The sequence below is a fragment of the Geotrypetes seraphini genome, chromosome 16, assembly GCF_902459505.1.
Source record: "Geotrypetes seraphini chromosome 16, aGeoSer1.1, whole genome shotgun sequence".
Classification (NCBI taxonomy): Eukaryota; Metazoa; Chordata; class Amphibia; order Gymnophiona; family Dermophiidae; genus Geotrypetes; species Geotrypetes seraphini.
The window spans coordinates 54,100,925-54,121,104 of NC_047099.1; the positions used below are offsets into that span (position 1 = coordinate 54,100,925).

General features: G+C 45.1%; 1 protein-coding gene across 4 annotated transcripts in view; it reads left to right on the top strand.

Annotated features, from left to right (window-relative positions):
* The window catches only part of DAXX (death domain associated protein), a 38,510-nt gene extending 23,210 nt beyond the window's left edge, over positions 1-15,300 (top strand). For 3 of the 4 annotated variants that reach the window (XM_033924542.1, XM_033924541.1, XM_033924543.1), the window contains exons 6-8: positions 4,054-5,482; positions 11,168-11,339; positions 14,931-15,300. In XM_033924542.1, the coding sequence (XP_033780433.1) occupies positions 4,054-5,482; positions 11,168-11,339; positions 14,931-14,990 (1,661 nt within the window). In that variant the 3' untranslated portion in view covers positions 14,991-15,300. The remainder of the gene's footprint in view (positions 1-4,053; positions 5,483-11,167; positions 11,340-14,930) is intronic. The other variant, XM_033924544.1, reaches the window with a different exon arrangement.
* Positions 15,301-20,180: the final 4,880 nt, after the last annotated feature.

The following is a 20,180-nucleotide window of genomic DNA, read 5'->3' on the forward strand; positions in this document are numbered from 1 at the left end:
GGATAACACCTGTTACGGTAAGTAACTGTGCTATATTGTACTTGGGCATTGGAATACGCCAGAGGTGCCATTTCGGTTAGCGCGTGCCTTGGCTCGTTTGTATCCCATCCCGGAGGGGGATAGGGCTACTTTAAAGTCGCCAGTGGTGGACGTGATGGTTTGAGCGATTGCTAAGCGGCATACCGTGCCTGTTGAGGGCGGTTCTGCCTTACGGGACTCTGAGGAGCTTAAGTTGGAGACCATTCTTAAGCAGAATTTTGATGTCTGCCTTGGGGGTCCAGGAGGCTAATTGTTGGGGGGGGGGGGCTGGTGGCTCGTGCCGTGTTTCGGTGGTGTCCTGGATCGTGAGTCTGATGACCGGTCCTTGGTGGATCAGGAGGTGGCAAAGATTGAGATGGCTGCCTTATTCCTCTAAGATGCTCTTTATGACTTGGTACAAACCTCGGCTAAGTCTATGGTCTTTGGGAAGTTCTCAGACTGGGAGAAAGTGACTAGCGGTGTGCCCCAGGGCTTGGTACTTGGGCTCATCTTATTTAATATTTTCATCAATGAAGAAGGAAAATCCAGTGAGATCATCAAGTTTGCAGACGACACAAAGCTATGCCGGGCAATCAGATCGCAGAAGGATAGCGAGGAACTCCAGAGCAACTTGTGTCAGTTAGAGAAATGGTATTATACTTAAAATCAGAAAAATTATCAGATTGGATCACTATCTAATATTTTAACCAACTATGACAATTTCTAATTCAGCATGCACAGCTCAAACAGTACCTCACTCAAACCATTCTCCCATTTAGAGGAGAATTAAACATACATACCAAATTTCTCAACCCATCCACAATCCCATTTATCAGCAAACAGTTAATACTTCATACTCAACTAGTCTTTAAGCCCGTTACATTAACGGGTGCTAGAATATATGTCTGTCTGTCTTTCTTTCTGTCTCTCTCTCTCTCTCTCCATGACTCCCTTTTTCTGTCTGTCTTTCTGTCCTTCTCCCTGCCCCTGTGTCTTTCTTCCTTTCTGTCCTTTCTCCCTCCTGCTGTCTGTCTGTCATTCTTTCCCTCCATTTCCCTGTGCAGTAGTATTTCCACCCCACTTCCCTGCAACAGCATTTCCCTCCCCCCCCCCCCGACTTTCCTGTGCAGCAGCAGCGGTATTTGTCTTCCCCTCCAGGTCCCTGTGCAGCAGTTTCAGCATTTCCCCCACCCTTTCCCTTCTCTTACCGCGATCTTGCCTACTCCGTTCGGCCCCTCCCCCGCGTTCTGGCCTGCTGCGATCTGGCTGCACCGTTCGGCTCCTCGCGGCTGGAGTCCTCTTCTTTGTCGGCCCCCCCCTTCCCTTCCCTTCCCGCGGTCTTGAGCTTCGGTCTGGTCTGGCCTGCTCGTATTGCCGTATTTTTTTTTTTAGTTGAAAGACGCGGCGGTGGCTCCTCTCATGATCCCCACCAGGCGGGGATCGTGAGAGGAGCCACCGTTGCGTCTCTCAACTAAAAAATGCAATAGGGCAGGGAGCAGGCCAGACCGAAAAACAGAACCGTAAGCCGCGCATGCGCACTTCCTATGGGTCGCTACAGCTCACGGAAAAGCGGCGCACGCATAGGAAGTGCGCATGCGCAGCTTACCGTTTTATTATATTAGATGAAATGGTAACATTAGTGAAAGAATACTATACAATCAATTTGTATATATTGGTTCATAGACAATGGCGCGAAAGACAAAGGCGCGCCTGGACAATTGAGCGCAGCGCAGAGGCGCGCGCCGCTCAAAATTACTGTTTTTAGGGGCTCCGATGGGGGGGTTTTGTTGGGGAACCCCCCCACTTTACTTAATAGACATCGCGCCGGCGTTATGGGGGGTTTGGGGGGTTGTAACCCTCCACATTTTACTGTAAACTTAACTTTTTCCCTAAAAACAGGGAAAAAGTGAAGTTTTCAGTAAAATGTAAGGGGTTACAACCACCCAAACCCCCCACAACGCCCTCACAATGCGGCGCGATCTCTATTAAGTAAAGTGGGGGGGTTCCCCCCACGCCCCCCCGTCGGAGCCCTAAAAACAGTAATTTTGAACGGCGCACACCTCCGCGCTACGCTCAATTGTCTGGGCGCGCCTTTGTCCCGGCGCGCTTTTGACCTGACACCGCATATATTATATAGAATCTAAATAAATGAACATAAATTAAAGTCGTAAAGTATGTAGATCTGCCTCAAAAATATTTTGCTCATTTTGCCAAGTATCCTGAGTTACTCCCGTCACAATATCAACTTTGTTCCCTCTTCTTTTTTTTTTTTTTTTCCCCGGCGATATGCAGTCATGCTCTGCTGTTAAGACTCCCTTGAGCTCTAATGAGCCTGCTTATCAATTCTACTGCTTTAGTGCCTTATTCCGTTTGTTCCATTAGAAAGGAAATATAGGCAAAGCCATCTCCAATCACGGAGCCATCGACGAGATGTCTAAACCAGCTACCGCAGCCACCGAGTTTCATTCTTTTCCCTATTCCTCGAAGTAAAAGTGGATTCGGCAACGCAGTAACCACCCGCCTCTTCCTTAAAGCCACAGTTAATAATGCTTAAATGCACTTATCTTTGCATCCGCCAAAACCAACATGTTTCCCGCTGTGGCGCTGTATCAAGGGTCTCCCGGGTAGCTGCTGTCATCCGACTCCACAAGAAGGTTTAAACAGCAGCTACCCGGGAGACCCTTGATACAGCGCCACAGCGCGAAACATGTCGGGTCTGGCTCCCAGATTTTGGCGGATGCAAAGATAAGTGCATTTAAGCATTATTAACTGTATACAAAAATACAAAAATGCATACAAAAAACATAAAAAGTGATATGGAGTTTTTAAAATTGGTGAATGCAGAACAGCCAATGATGAAGGTCACCACGTAAATTCTTCCCGCAGTTGAAAGATAGAACGGCGGTGGAGTGGTGGGACTGAGGCGTTCACATTTATCTACTTACAAAACTTTTGTGAAAAATATCTATTATCCGGTCCTACACTGTTATAAAACTACTCAAATCTTACTATAGCATGTGACAGTCCAAAGGTTATAATGCATACTCCTTAAGCTTTCTTGATTAGCCTTAAGTCAATGCCTGCTCAGGCAACGTCTGATTGTTGCCCATATAAAGGATTCATAAACAAGATAAGGAATAAGGGTAAATGTGTGTCAGGTTAATATGTGACAGGAAGGGAGGAGGAATGCCTCAGCATTCTGTCACAAGGTGCAAACCTTGTCCTTGCTTAGAATGAATATGTGGCAGGAGGGAGCGGGAATGAGAAACAGGGCCTAAGATCCAAACACAGGCCTAGATCCGCACAGAGTCTAGGTCAGTGTGCCGACCTGGCCTGTGTTCAGAACCGCCTGTGTGCTGACCTATCCTGTGTTCTGATGCCCTGTATCAACTTATCAGATCTCCATCCCTACACTAAGTCAGACAAAACAGAAGGAATAATAAGAGGCAGTGACTGAAAATAGCAGAAAAGTCGGGAGAACAAGAGGCTAACTAGAGTAGGTGAAGAACAGTAGCATGGGCCAAAGCCATATTGGAAGAGTCAGTAGTAGTGTTAATGAGCGGAAGAACGTGAATGTAACTTAATCCAGGATTTGGGGGGGGGGGTTCTTCGTAGGCAAACAGAACAGGCGCACTTGTGGTGGTATCATCTGTAATGGATCCACTGTGCCAAAGCTCTCCTCCAGCTCTAAAGAAGCGTTTTGGCTACTTCTGAACGCCCCTCCCCCCACCCCTTCTAATTTATTCAGTTCCATAATGGTCATAGCTCTCCTCAGAAATCTCACTATTGCACCTTCTCTATTTCACAAAAAAAGAAAAAAAACACTAGAATTTACCAAACATTTCTCTGTGGATCCTTCTCCCACTCCACCTCCTTCAGAATGCAGCCTGTCACTGCATGCAGCTCCAGCGCGCACATCTGTTGCATGCCACACTACATGGTGTCTCTCTACTAGACCTGGCTTGACCAGCAGCAACCCATGATAATGAAGTTTCTACTTATGCTGACACTTTTTTTTTTTCTTTCATTAAACAGAGGATGAACTGATGTCTGAGATCACGGAAGGTGACCAACAGATGGACAATCAACCACAGCCTTTCTCTTCCGGTGGTGATGACGATGACGACGACGATGATGAAGATGATGAAGATGACGGTGAAGAAGAAGAAGATGAAGGTTGCTTAGAGAGCCATTCAAAAGATCACAAGGAAGACGTGAATTGCAGAGAAGACAGCAAGGAAGAAGCCAGGCTTGAGAGCCCCAAGCCTCAGAACGAGCAAGCCATGGAGCATGGAGAAAGCAGTGAGGATACACAGTTTGAGTCCCTGGAATTGTTTGGTCCATTAGAGAGAAGCAAACAGGTCATAGCTCATGAAACTCAGCCAGAGAGCTTGCCATTTCCTAACTCAGATAGCTCAAAGACTGGTAGCTCCCCGCAGGAGTTTGTTCTAGAGGTTGAGCCACTGCCATTGGATTCCAGTGAATCAGAGTCTCCAGGGTCTGAGAAGACTCAAGTGCACTCCTTGGAGCTGGAAGGATCTCCAACAGCTTTGTCTAAAGCAGCGTCCCCAGGGTCACTCAAGCCATTTATGGATTCAGAATGTCCAGAAACGGCATTCCTGATGACAAGCACATCTCCAACATTATTGCCAAGGTCTCAGGTACCATTTCCAGACCCTCATTCAAAATCCTCAGCATCCCAAGACCCAGCTGATTCTGGAGAGACATCACTGGCACCAGCTGACTGTAAGGCAGCATCTCCATCTCGCTCCTTGTCTCCAAATTATCAGCCAATTAACAGGTCAGTGAGTTCACCACCTCAGATGGTGTCTTCAGGGTCTTGGGTATCGAAGGAAGATTCCAGCATCGAAAAGACACCTGTATCCCCATGTACAAGGATAGAGATTCCTTTGGACAGAAATGAGGATACCTCAAGATTGCAGGAGAAGATGCCTCAGGAGGAGTCAGCTGGAGAAAGCAGAACAAGCCCTGTTGAGCTCATTGAGTCTGTAGCTGTTGCTTCACTTGGCACCTTGGGATTTAAGGGGTCTACTCTGTCCCCAGAGAGACCATCTGCTGGGGGCTCCAGGGAGGTGTCTCATCATATTCTACAGAGACCTTTACATGTAGAGGGTATTGAGGAGATAGTGCCTCAGGTTCCAGAGAGACCGTTGTCTGCAGAGGGCTTCAGGGAGGCTTCTCCTCAGGTTCCAGAGAGACCTCTATCTGTTGATAGTTCTAGACTGTATTCTGGACCTAATAAGTCCTCCATGGCATTGTGTCACAAAAAGCGAACTCTCTCGCGATCATGCAGCCTTCCGCAGTCCTGCAAAGAAGCCACCAACTCCATCTTAGAAAATGGAAGCCCTATCAACGCAAACCTCAATGGACATCCAAGGAGCTCTGTGCACCAAAGCTGCCAGCCATGTAAGCGGCTTAGAAGAGAGGAGGGTAACTCACACAGGTACGAACTGAGAAGTGGAGATGGGTGGGTTGCGAGACGCATAGGCTGCAAGGGATGGGTGGGAAGGGATTTGAGATTTAACCTGTGCCTTTTCCGGTAGCAACTTAAGGTAAGTTACATTCAGGATCACTAGGGATTTCCTTGTTCCCAGAGGATTAACTCCCTAATTCTTTAACTTTGAGCCCATATGTTACAAAATACCAAAAGTTTAATGTGCAATTTAATTGGGTGACATATGTGGGGGTTTTTTTTTTGTTTTAAATTCTTTATTCATTTTAAATCATAAACAAGTGTACAATAAATTCTCCATTAAAATTTCAATATAACACTTGAAATTCTTAATCATATCATCAAGAACAAAAAATATACATCCCCACCCCCCACCCTTCTTAAAGTAACTAGAATTCTTGAATCATTTTAAAACATAAAGTGTACAGAATTACTTCCATTATAATTTCATTATAACACTTAAAATTCTTAATAAAGTCCTCTAAAACAAAAATAGAAATCCCCTCCCTCCCACCCTTCTTAAAGTAAGTAAAACAAACTCTCAAATAAAAATTATACCACCCTCCATCCCCCAGTGTGTAAATATAATCTCCCATAAAAAGTGATGTCTACTCATTACAATATTTTTATTGGTCCCCAGATCTTTATAAACTTATAAGTCCCTTTCTGCGTAGCAATAGCTCTTTCCATCTTATAAATATGGCATACTGAATTCCACCAAAATGTATAGTTAAGATTAGAGTACCGTATTTGCCGGCGTATAGGACGACTGGGCGTATAAGACGACCCCCCAACTTTTAGTTAAAAAATAGAGTTTTGTGTTATACTCGCCGTATAAGACGACCCCTTCTTCCTTCTCCACCCCTTTGTATTCCCCCATGTGCTTTCAGCGTTCTTCTCCCTCCTCTGTCTTCAAGTGCTTTCAGAGTCCTCCCCCCCCCCCCCCTTCTCTACCGCCCCGGGTGCAGCACAGCCAGCCAGGTCCCCTTACTTTTGTGGCACTTCCCCGACCGACCGACAACAGCCCGGGTCCGACAAACTTCCCTGCCCTTAACCGCGAATCTAAATTACCTTCTTACAGCTGCTGTAAGAAGGTAATTTAGATTCGCGGCTACAGGGCAGGGAGGATTGTCGGACCCGGGCTGTTATCGGTCGGTCGGGGAAGTGCCACAAAAGTAAGGGGACCTGGCCGGCTGTGCTGCAACCGGGGCGGGGCGGCCGCCCCTCTCTCTTGGTACTCTCTCTCTCCTTACCTGCCATGCCTGCAGCAGAGCCGAACGGAAGTCTTCCCGACGTCAGCGCTGACGTCGGAGGGAGGGAGGGCTTTGTTTAAGCTTTGTTTAAGCCCTCCCTCCCCTCCGACGTCAGCGCTGACGTCGGGAAGACTTCCGTTCGGCTCTGTGCTGCAAGCAGAGAAGGTAGGGAGAAGAAGAGCCGCGCGACTGAGTACATCCAGCCCCGCAAGTAAGGGCATGTAAACTGTACCCGGCGTATAAGACGACCCCCGACTTTGGGGAGGATTTTAAGGTACTAAAAAGTCGTCTTATACGCCGGCAAATACGGTAGTTTTTCCAATTGTTGGTAATATGCTGAATGGCGACCCCTGTCATTATTAACAAAAGTTTATTATTACATGACGAAATTTGATTTTTTTTCCTCATAGATATACCAAACAAAACGGTGTCATAGGATAGCGCAACATGGGTCTCTAATATAGGGACAAAAAAAGATTAAATGATCCAATGTCCCTACTTCAAGATTACAGTGCCAGCATCTATTAGATTTAGAGCTATCCAACTTTTGTAAACAAACTGGGGTCCAAAACGCTCTATGCAATAAAAAGAGCCAAGTTTGCCTCATAGACGTATGTCTTAAATTTGCACTTACGAACGTGGTTTTCGGTAAGAGCACTTAAATTCTTGATCGTGTCCAGTTGCAAGGGGCCCACATGCAGGCAAGGCCTGGGCGGGTCCCATGTGTGTATGTGCAATTTACGGAATATTGTAAGTTGCTGCTAAACTGCGTCATTTAGGTGTGTCCACACTTCACACAGTCCAAGTTTATTAAAAGTTTATTATAGATAATGCACCAGATTGGTTATATTTGGAATGGCGCCTTATGTTTCCCCTAAATTTAGTTCATTTGCCAAGTATTAACATACCTAGAAGATACAGAGAAAATAAAATATTAATGGATACTTGGAAAACTTTGAGATTTATAGATAAATTAACACCTATCCCAATAAACAAATCAAATAATCAATCTATATGGATAAACTCCAAGATCAAAATTGGCGGAGCTCAAATCCTTTGGAAGAACTGGATTAATGCAGGCATTAGATCTCTAGACGATGTTATTTCAGAAGGTAAACTGCTGGATTTTTCACAATTGCAACATAGATTTGGTCTTAATAAAACACAAAGTTTTAAATGGTTGCAATTGAAGCAGGCCATTCAGGTTGGGTTCCCTGAATGGAAATCATTAAACAATCAATATAGTTTAAAGTTCTTATGTTTTCAAGCAGACTTCCTAGGACATCAAGCCGCATTGTGGTATAAATTAATATCTGGATATTTGAACAAAAAACCAAAAAATGGTCTAAGAGATATTTGGAGCATTGAGATTAAGCATCAAATTAATGCATCTCAATGGCCACTAATTTGGTCTTGGAGAATGGGATGTACAGTGTCAGCATCTATGAGACAAACTTGGTTCTTTTTATTACATAGAGCTTTTTGGACCCCTACACGTTTGCAAAAATTAGACAGTTCTAAGTCTAATAAATGCTGGCACTGTAATCTTGAACCAGGGACATTAGATCACTTACTATATCATTGTCCCTATATTAAATGTTTTTGGAATTCAATTTGGCCACAAATTAATAAATTGATGGAAAATCATATAGCAATATCATATGATACAGTATTATTTGGAATGATGATGAGGAAAAAAAAATCAAATTTCACCAGAAAATAACAAGCTTTTATTAATTATGACAGGGGTTGCCATTCAGCATATAACCAACAACTGGAAGAATTATAACAACCTAAATTATACATTTTGGTGGAATACAATATGTCATATATTTAAAATGGAAAGAACAATAGCAATACAAAGAGGGACATATACTAAATTTATAAAAATATGGGGGCCATTGACAAAATATTGCAATGAATAAATAGTAGGATTTTTCTTCTTCTTTTCTTCTTTTAAATATCTTTTTTATGACACACATAGAGGGGGGGTAATGAAAATAATTTCTACATAATATGTTATAATATATTATACAATATGTAATGTATGAATGAAAAGTAATAGAAGGGTGGGGGGAGGGATAGGGGATAAAAATATATTTAGAACATAATGTATTAGATATAAAAGTGTTATTATATATTCATCAATTGTATTTTAACATGTTGTACACTTTCTGTAAAATTTGAAAATAAAAAATAATATATAAAAAAAAAAAAAAAAGTTTGATATACCACCTTATCAATTTCTTTCAAGGTGGTTATACATTTTAAAACAGGGTAAAAACAAATAATACAAATTAACATAACTTTAACAAAAAAAAACCAAACATAAGTGCTCACTTAAATGTTAGTGCACAAATGCTGACTTGCACTCCTTTCTATAATGGCATCAGCACTCAAGTGCTGCCGTAGGATAGCGCTTAGCACCCAGCATTTTATTTGTTCATTTTTATAGCCTGTCCTTCCCAGGAGCCCAGAACGGGTTACAATAAAATAAAATTAGGTACTTGGTAGAGAATGACATGGGAAAAATTTCTGTCCCTGTTACCGCCCCATCCCATCCCCACCATCCCCTTCACCGCCCCGTCCCTGCAGCATCCATACAAGCCTCAGTACTGCAATATTTAGTTTATTCCTTCCTTATAAATCAAAGTTCTGGCTCCTGAACTAGAGAAAGAGATGTTCAGCTGGCAGGGCTTTGTTTATAAATTTTTATCAACACAACTAATATACTACTTTATCCTAAAGCAAAAAAAAAAAGGAAATAAATAGAAATTTTTTTCCACCTTTGTTGTCTGGTTTCTGCTTTCCTCATCTTCTCATTCAATTCCTTGCATCCACGGTCTGTCTTCTTTCAACATCTTCCATTTGCTCTGTTACTGTGCCTCTCCCTTCACCCCCTCCCCCTAATTGGCCTGGCACCAATCTTCTTCCCTTCGCTCCCCCCCATAGTCTGGCATCTCTGTCTTCTTTCCACTCTGTCTTCCCCATTTCCCTTCCAGCGTCTTCTGCCCACTCTTGTCTTCCCCATTTCCCTTCCAGCATCTTCTGCCCACTCTCTCTTTCCCAGTTCCCTCCAGGCTGCTTCAGCGTATTCTCCTCTCCATCCCCCCCACCCACAGCACCCTTCGCATGGTCCAGCAGCTCCCTCTCGCCAACCAGCCATGCATCTCCCTCCCTCTCTTCCCCTTACCTTCTCTTTGTGGCGATTTCTATAAGGCTATCCATTATATTGCAGCCGGAGCCTTGAAGTCGCTTCGCGTTGGCTGCTGGAAAAGTCTCCTCCGATACAACTGGAAACAGGAAGTTGCGTCAGAGGAGACTTTTCCAGCAGCCACATGTGACGTGACTTCAAGGCTGCAGCTGCAATACAACGGATAGCCTTATAGAAATCGCCACAAAGAGAAGGTAAGGGAAAGGGAGGGAGATGCACGGCCGGCCAGTGGGAGAGAGGAGGTTGTCGGACCGCACGCTCGTTCACCGCTTGTTCACGTTTGTTCAGCTGTGGAGACAAGACCAGTCACCGCTCCACAGGGTGGTGAATGGCCTTATCCCCGTATTAGCGGTGAACTTTTTTTTTTATCAACGTTTTGGCGGGTTAGCCGTGGGTAACAACCACCGTGTCATTCTCTGGTACTTAGAACTTCCCTAACTGTCCCGAAGGCTCACATCTAAATGTTGCCAATTTAAATAAAAATGTCCCGTAAGATTTGGCCAAGATCACAAGGAGTCTCGGAGGCATTTGAGCCCTGGTTTGTTTGATTATCTGCTCCCTGGTCTATGCGTGTCAGGTAGAGGGGCAGCAGTCATATACTGGATGAGACACATACAAAAGGTGCTGGGTAAGGAACACACTAATCGTGGTGGGGAGATGGCACTGTTGTATTGAGGAGCCGAGCGTAGGACGCAGTGCAGTGCAGTGGTACCGGGAGGGAAGAAGGTGGACTTGGTGCTGTCGAGGATGGTGAAAAGCTCAGCCTGTATGTGGGGGATTATATGTGGTTGAATGATTAAACATGGCATAGATGGAGCATGACTGCAGAGCCTCAGGATACTCGGATTCTTTCCGTCTTCCTCTTCCTCCCCCTCCCCAGTATAGTCAGTTTATGAGAGTGGAGCTAAGGGTCCCTCAGACCCTAACACAGTACTTTTCAGCCTAGATCTCAGCGCACACCCAATCAGTCAGGGTTTCAGGATATCCACAATGAATATTCATGACTAGCTGGGTGTGCCCGGAGGATTGGGTTGAAAAGAAAGCATTGGGACAGGCATGTGGGATCTCTTAGGGAAAGGATGATGTGGACCTTTATCTGCCGTCATGTTTCTATGTTTCTGAATCACTGTCTTAAAGCTTCTTCTCTGTACAGTTACTGTGAAAGCGAGAGCCAGGGCACCCTCACATCCTAACACTTCTCTTCTTCAGCTATGAACAGATACAGAGCATCGACTCGGGGGAGAAAACGGCTGATCTGTCTCTGGACATGCAGGTAACTTGCGAGTCCCCTGCTAGTCTTCTTTCCGTGCTGGGCACGTCCCTACACAGCCCTGTGAGCAATTCTCGGCACAGTTCCCTGCAACAGAAGAAATTGACAAAGGTGAGGGACATCATACAGGAAGGGAAATTGTGAATCACCTTCTCTTTGCTTTTGCCCCACAATTCTACCCTAAGTACCTGGGTACATATGGGGCTATATACACAGTGAATAGAAAAAAAGGGAGATCCTAGATTTTCTCATGTTTGGCATCTTAATTTTAAGCAAATTTGGGTAATTTTTTTTTTATTTTTTTTTAATTCTTTATTCAGTTTTAACTCTTGCAACAAGTGTACAAAATTCAATCAGATAATTCGTACAAATCACTTGACATTCTAACAATTATTGTCAAATGCATATATTTTTTAAAAAAAATTTCTTTATTCAGTTTTGCATATTACAACAAGTGTATCAGAAAAATTCATATAATCTTATAAATACACACTTGATTTTCTTCATGAACATTTTAAGTACAATATATCATGCTTATATTCATATTTTATAATGATTTAAATATTATGTAATACATTTAATAAATAAAATAGAAAACCCCCCAATCCCTCCCTCCCTATTTCAGAAAATCTAACCTAATACATCAACATGTATTAATTAATTCATACATATTATGAGATAAATAAAATAATACCCACCCCCATCCCCACTTAACAAATATCTTATTATGGGAAAATGTTATTAATGATTACAAAAATCTGCTAATGGTCTCCAAATCTTCTGAAATTTACCAAAGTAACCTTTCTGTGTTGCTATTGTACGCTCCATTTTATATATATGGCATACCGAATTCCACCAAAAGTTATAACTTAATCTGTCATAATTTTTCCAATACATATAAAAAAGACCCCTCCAGAGTTCGTGATGTTACTACATCAGGCTTTTTTGCTGCAGAACTCGCAGCCGGCGCTGCCACGGGAGAGTAATCTTGACCCGTTTCCTGTACCGCCTGCCGGTAGACCTCCTTTGGAGTCTCATGCGGCAAAATGGCGCAGAGTGGCGACTGGGGTTGGGGATGACCCTCCGTCTGGCTCCACCTTGTCGCTGGGTAGTTTTTAATGAAAAGATGTCACTCTCCACTTGGAGGAGTAGCCTAATAGTGCAGTGACCTGAGAATCAGGGGAACTGGGGTCATTTCCCACTGCAGCTTTGGACAAGTCCCTTAACCCTTCATTGCCTCAGGTACAAAATGAGTACCTGTATATAAAATGTAAAACCGCTTTGATTCCTAACTATAGAAAAGTAGTATATCAAATCCCACCCCCTTTCCCTAATCAACTGCCAGAACTCGCAACTCACTTGCTTTTTTCTATTGTGCAAAAGTGAAGTCAATGTAATGTCATTATTTGTTTTTTTACTAACTGGGAAAATGGTATTTACTGAAAAAGTTATCAAATTTTTGTAATAAACTAAATATTATGGTGCAAAATGATTTATTGCTGAATTTCCAACAAAGAAATTGGATATTGGGAGGGGGGGTTAAATAAGCTGCTTTTTTTTTTTAATAATCTTTATTCATTTTAAAACACTTTCAATAAGTGGAAACAACATAGATTATACATTTAACACTTTAGACACCACTTACATCAATAATAATAAAATGCTAGAGGCGCATGCGCTCTTGAAAATTTGTGAGCGGTGGCGCTGTGAGGTGTGCTTCTGTGCCAGTCTTCACGGCACCTGCGCGTGACTGTGCAGAAGACACTAGCAACTCCTCCCTCCCGCTCCTCTTCAAAGCGGCCTGCTGAGGTTTGCCAGCCGCTGTAGCGAACCTCGCAAGCCGCTCACCTCCGTGCAGAAGAAGGAGTTGCCGTGTCACCTCCCGCCCTCACTCGCCGCTTCCGCCGCTGATCCTCCTCTTCAGAGCAGCCTGCGATCGTGGCCGGCTTTGAAGAACCTCGCAGGCTGCTCTCCAGCTTCAGTAGCACACTACCTCTGACGCACGGGATCGCGTCAGAGGGAACGTGCTACCGAGTTGGAGAGCAGCCTGCGAGGTTCGCTAAAGCCGGCCACCACAATCGCAGGCTGCTTTGGTGAATAGGAGCAGGCCAGAAGACGCCTGAATGTTGGGAGGGTAAGAAGGGAATCAATACCGGGAGCCAGGGGGAAAGGGGGCTTCTTTGGGGTGTGCTGGGGGGAGACAGAAGGGGCCATGGATAGGGAAAGGGGGCTGCTTTGGGGGGGAGACAGAAAGGGCCATGGAGAGATAGGGAGAGGGAAAGGGGGCTGCTTTGGGGGGAGGTGTGCTGGGGACAGACAGCTTTGCTCGTGGGGGGAGACAGAAGAGGGCCATGGAGAGACAGGGAGAGGGAAAGGGGCCTGCTTTGGGGGGGAAGTGTGTCCTGGGGGCAGACAGCTTTGCTCAGGGGGGGGGAGACAGAAGGATACAGACAGCGGCCAAGCAGAGAGAGAGATAAAGAAACACAGACAGACAGACACATCTATTCTAGCACCCCTTAATGTAACGGGCTTAAAGACTAGTTTTTATAAGATTCATACAGATCATTACCTTACCCCCACCTAATTGTTCGAGGTCTTTACCCCATAGTGCTGCTTGATGAGCGAGAAGATGTTGGTAATGACTTTTAAATTTACAACCTCTGACCGGTGGAGAGACGAAGTTCAGATGTGAGCTTCGTTTGTGTCTGTTGGTTGTGAAGGAGAAAAGGTCTGTTATGTATTTAGGGGCTAGGCCGTAGAGTACCTTGAAGCAGAAACAACCAAACTTGAATTTCAATCGTGCCTCCATCGGCAGCCAGTGTGAAAGTCGATAGGAAGGTGTCACGTGATCGAACTTTTTCAGTCCACAGAGTAGTCTGATTGCTGCATTTTGAACTAGTTACAATCGTCACGTATACTTCTGGGGGAGTGCCAAGTAGGCGATGTTAACTTTAGCAGGTGCACAGTAACTCATGAGGTAACTGCACAGGTTCCTTATTGATTTTTTTTTTTCTGTTCACTACTCCTATATGTACATAAGAACATAAGAAATGGCTTCACCGGATCAGACTCTAGGTCCATCCAGTCCGGCAACCCGCACCCGCGGAGGCCAAGCTAGGTGTTCTCTGCTGAGAAACCTTGTTTACTCGTATCCCCCAATGTGATTTGCAAGAAGGTGTGCGTCCAACTTGCTCTTGAATCCCAGAATGTTGGTCTCCATCACGACATCCTCAGGGAGAGCGTTCCAAGCATCCACCACTCGTTGTGCGAAACAGAACTTCCTAATATTTGTCCTGGGCTTTGTGCCCCTCAGTTTCAGCCCATGACCTCTTGTCCGGGTCACATTTGACAATGTGAATAACGATGTTTCTTGCTCTATTTTGTCAAATCCTTTTATTATTTTAAAAGTCTCTATCATGTCCTCCCCATGTATTTGGGTGATATCTGGAGTGGGAGGAGATATCTGTGCCCACCTGTGTATTAAGAGGAGCGTCTGACAACAGATGCCCTCCGCTGTATTGGTTCAGCATAGCAGACTAAGGGTGTACATGTGCCTTGACATGGCATGTCAAGGGGCTGAGCTGGTACATGTGTGTGTGTCCCCCCCCCCAAACTTTCATGTGTGTATGGTGTGGGGGGGTTGGGTTGTGCTTGGAGCTTTTCTAGTACTGATGTCCTTGCTCATGCTTCTCTCTTTTTCAGATAAATGCAGCGACTCAGTGCGATCCAGAGGAAATCATCATTCTCTCAGACTCAGACTGAAGGCAACGGTGAATGGTGGTGATCCTTGGAAGCTCTTTTGAAATTTTGATTTTTACTAGAGAGGATGGGCCATGGAAACTCCTCAGGGCCAGAGGTGGACATGGTGCGTTGGGCCCATTGACATTTCCTGGCAAGGAGTCCATATTTCTGGGCTCGTTCTGCACTTCTCAATTGGACAATAAGCCAAGCACTAGAAGGAGAAACCTGGAATAAGATTTTGGTAGGGCTGAGACTACTGTGCGCTTCCTGATTTTCTGATAGATTTTTTTGTAAAAAGAAAATAATAAATTTGTTTCTTACCTTGGCTGTACTTATGGATAAACCTTTTATCTCATTGCTGTACCTCACTGCGGCTATAGGACGGGTAATGTGAAATGGGGGTCTGTGGTTCCAGGATTGCCTGTCTCCTAATGCACCGCAGGCTGGTTTGTGCCATTTTGAAAGAACTGGGCAGTTTGTTGTAGCAGTCCTAGGCCTGATTTCTCTCTCCCCCCCCCCCCCCCCCCCCACCAAATCCTTGGATCTCAGATAACTCATCTGGCTTATACGAGTGGAAGTGAGCTTGCCAGGATTACCTTGCCTCTGTTGGCATATAACTTATTTTGCTGCTTCTAAGAACCCAGTTCTGTAGCAGACGCTAGTGTGAGTATGCCTCCCTCTGAATCTCCATGCTGCTGCTCAGTCGACCCTACTGTATTTGTCTTTCAAATATGCATGATCCATTTAGGCTATACCGCATTTCCCACTATTCCTGCGACGGCATCATGCTGTATGCTGATTGGTTGTTACAGAGGCGGTCTTATTCCCAAGTACAGGAAAGAGCCACAACTGAATTTGGACAAGTTCCTGGAGGAAAAGTCCGTAGTCTGCTTTTGAGACAGACCTGGGGGAAGCCACTGCTTGCCCTGGGATCAGTAGTATGGAATCTTGCTACTCTTTGGGGATTCCGTATGGAATCTTGCTACTCTTTGGGGATTCCGGAATCTCTCTCCCTCTTTGAGATTTTGGAATGTTGCTACTATTTGGTTTTTTGCTAGGTACTTATGAATTGCCAGAGACTCCTGCTTTTTCTTGAGCAAGTTTTATTAATACCCTCTAAGCATGTGACTGTCTCTACCGTATTTCCCTGTATTTCATATTTCAGAGGCAGAGGTACCCTCAGCCTTCATGCTGTTCCACCCTACTGTAACTCCCCACCATTCAATCCCTCCTCCACTTCCATCCAGCCCTTGTACAAAGAGACCATGTCAAGAATTGGAATCGACAAAGGCAGAAGTTTATTAGGTTTAATTGAACCCAAACCTCAACAACAATCTGTATGACAACTACCAAAATAGTATCCCATCCACCCCAATCCCTGACCTATGTACAAGACTCTGCCTCGGTCATCACTCCTTCAGAAGCCTTCTGGCAGTCGCCTGTCAAGCATATATTAACCCCCTCCATTCACAAAGGCCCCCAGCATGACCATCACCTCCGCCACCCCCAGGGTGCTCATCACCCCAGGCAACATCTCATCCATACCAGCAACCTTAGGCTTGGATTTCCATCAACCTGACATGGTGCATATTTAAAATGCAAAACGATGAAAGAGTGGGAAAATGTAGGCCTCTTACAGGACTGTTCTCTGCTAAGGCCTCTACAGGACTGTTCTCTGCTGAATGCAGATCTTTCTCCTGGGTCTTGTGTTCCCCTCTCTCTGGCCACGCACCCAGTTTTTTTTTTTTACTGCAGTTCCCAATCCCTATTGGTTTTTCTCATCTAGTCCAATTTCTGCCCCTTCCCCTCACATACCCATCCGTAGTGCAGGAACATTGGCCCTCGTATGTTAATGTTAGTCAAGGAATTGTGATCCTCCCCGACTGTTTTCTTTATTTTTCCCACTATGCAGCAGCAAACACAGGAATCCCAGTCCCTTTGGAATGAGCAGGGGTGTAGCCACAGGTATTCTGGGGCTGGCTTGGGCCCAACCTTTCTATATTTGGATGGCAGCCCCAAGTCCTGCTACCTGAAGAAACCCAGAACCTACCTGATGCCTAAACCACAGCTGTCGGCGTCTTAGTGCCACTACTGCCAGGCACCCACAAACCTGCTGAGTAGATGTGTGAGAACCTGGCACTAGTAGTGGTACTTTAAAGCTTCTAGATCCAAAAGCCAAAGAGGTGGAATAAAGTCTCGATGGTGAAGGAGTTTGGTAGATGACAATTTATTGATGTAAAAATCCAGACCATATTAATTAAAACATCCATATGTCACTAAAAGTCCATATAAATAACCATTAATGATATGCAAATTGAACCTTTTGTTGGACCCAACACGATCTAGAGGGCATCCATGGAAAATCAAGGGTGAGAAATTTCATGGCGATACCAGAAAATACTTCTTCACCGAAAGGGTGGTTGATCGCTGGAATAGTCTACCACAGCAGGTAATTGAGGCCAGCAGCGTGCCAGATTTTAAGAAAAGATGGGATTGGCATGTCGGATCTCTTCAGGGAGGTAGATAGGGGGTGGGTCTTGATGTGGGCAGACTAGATGGGCCGTGGCCCTTTCCTGCCGTCATTTCTATGTTTCTATGATCTGGGTTTCGGCCTTCCTCAGGGATCTTGATGTCATATAGCCATGTTAAACTAACACTGGACAATAATGCTCACTCTGTACTTGAAACATCTGAGATTAAGTACTTGAGTGATTGCGCTGCTAATACGCCTTAGACAGGAGACTGATGCTAGCGGTTAGAGCGTCACTCTCTTAAGGCTTATTGGCACCAGGCAGCACACTCAAGTACCTAACGTCAGACGTTTGAAGTACAATATGAGTCTTACTGTCTAGTGTTAGTTTAACATGGCTATGTCGCATCAGGACCCCTGAGGAAGGCCGAAACACGGACCGTGTTGGGTTCAACGCAAGGTTCCATTTGCACATCATTAATGGTTATTTATATGGACTTTCAGTGACATGTGGATGTTTTGATTAATATTGTCTGGATTTTTACATCAATAAATTGTCATCTATCAAACGACTCCGGCAACATCCAGAGACTTTATTCCACCTCTTTGGCTTTTGGAACATAAGTAAGTCCTTCCTTCTTTTTGTTCTGATCACTTTAAAACTTGACAGCTTTGGTTTAGGTGATGAGGCAGACTGGATTTCTTCAGATGGTGGGACTTGGGGCTGTCTCCAAGCTTAAGGTAGGTTAATTTTAGGAGGGAGGAGGGTGAGGAATAATAAATAATAATCACCTATAATTTGAATGACTAATTCTGGAAATATCACCTTGGAATAACCAAAGGATACACCATTAAAAAATATATATATATGAAGAAAAAAAGACCTCAGAAACACTGGTCTCTGCCTACGTGACGTTAGCAAGGGTTTTCACAAGCATAGTTCAAAACTCACCAGCACCATCTCCCAAACAATCTTCAAAACAGGATGTAATCAAAACCAACCAAAAAAGCCAAACAGTGATCATAAGTAAAAACATACTTCTCTACACAGAAAACAGCAAAACACATCTCCTGGCAAGTCTTCAGATCACATGCTCTGTTGGTATACTAGTTTGTTTATTTATTTTTTATTTATTAAAATTCATCTGTACTGCCTACCTGTCTCAAAAGGAACGATGGTTCAAAGACATTAAACCAAGTACTTGCACACTTATGCATATACCCACCCAGACCAGTAGAGGTTAATCTTTACGAATGGGTATATATCCAATCATGACCAGCAGGTAGAGACTGAAAACAAAACTGTGGAATAGTACATAAGAGATACCTTTCTCTATTCTCATCAGTCTTCTTTCAGTCTCCAGCAGGTGTTGAGCGAGCTGTACCCATCTTCCTTGGTAGGGCTGTTGGAATTTGTTTAGGGGTTTCTAGTCCCTGTTTTGGGCCAGATTGAGCTTGGGTGGGCCCTGTTTGAGTGTCCATCCGACCTCGGGGGTGTCAAGCCCGGCGGGTCTCGAGAGGGATCCCTCCCCCCTTCCTCCACCTCCCCACATTTTTTTAGAGGAGCCTCAACAGTAAGCCTTGTCCCCTAAATCAAGCAAGGCATATTGCTTCGAGAGCCTTTGGAGTCTCTTATGTAAAAAAAAAATCCTGAGGTAGTGCCGGTCTGCAGGGTTGCTTCCCTGTCAGTTTACTGTATTTTTGCACTAACCGGCACTTTTCTTCTAGCTAGGTCGCGTATGGAACACTTATGCCCTTCTCCGGGGGAGTGGGGCACAATTTGGTTCAGCAGCAAGGCACTCACAGCCAGCCTGAACTCGGCGGTTTGGGTCGGTGCAGTGGTGGAGCTCCATCGGCAGCGGCTGCAGGCATCCAGAGCTCCCCGGCCTTAGTGCCTCGTGAGCCAGCTGAAGGCAGTGAGGCAGCCTGGTCTTCTCTCACTGCCTCCAGAGGGATTCCCCGAACCGCCATCGATAGGGGAAAAAGGATTCCTTCTCAGCTGATTTTTCTATGAGCTGTGGCCAGCTTGCCTGCTTATCGGCTGGGACAGTTCAGTCTTCCCTGTTGCTACAGGCCCTGGAGGGGTTATTTTTGGTGGGATCTTTGCCATTTTAACAGACAGTTCCCTCCATTTTGTCTGCAACTTCAGGTGACCTTCCCCCTGTATTGCAAACACAGGGGCAGGTTTCAGCATTCCCTCTTTTTGCATGGACACACTGGGGTCTTTCCTGGCGGTTCAGCCGGGGGAGTTCCTGACTTCTCTCGCTCTGACGGAGGCCTACTTGCATGTTCCCATTCGGGCGTCTCATCAGTGCTTCCTTCGTTTTGCAATCTTGGGTCAACACTATCAGTTCTGTGCGCTTCCATTTGGCCTGGCCATGGCTCCCCGGACGTTCACCAAGGTGATGGGGGTCGTTGCGGCAGCCTTGCAGTCGGAGGGCATTCTGGTGCACCCCTGCCTGAACGACTGGCTCGGGTGGTGGAGTTTCTCCAGTCGCTGGGCTGGGTGGTCAACCTTTCCAAGAGTCGGTTAGTCCCAGTTCAGTGTCTGGAATACCTTGGGGTGCTGTTCGACACCTCCTTGGGGAAGGTCTTCCTTCCAGAGGCCTGGGTAAGCAAACTGCAATCTCAGCTTCGCCTCCTTATGGCATCCCGGTGTCCTCGGGCACAGGATTTCCTCCAAGTCTTGGTGTCAATGACAGCGTCCCTGGATGTAGTGAGGTGGGCGCAGGCCCACATAC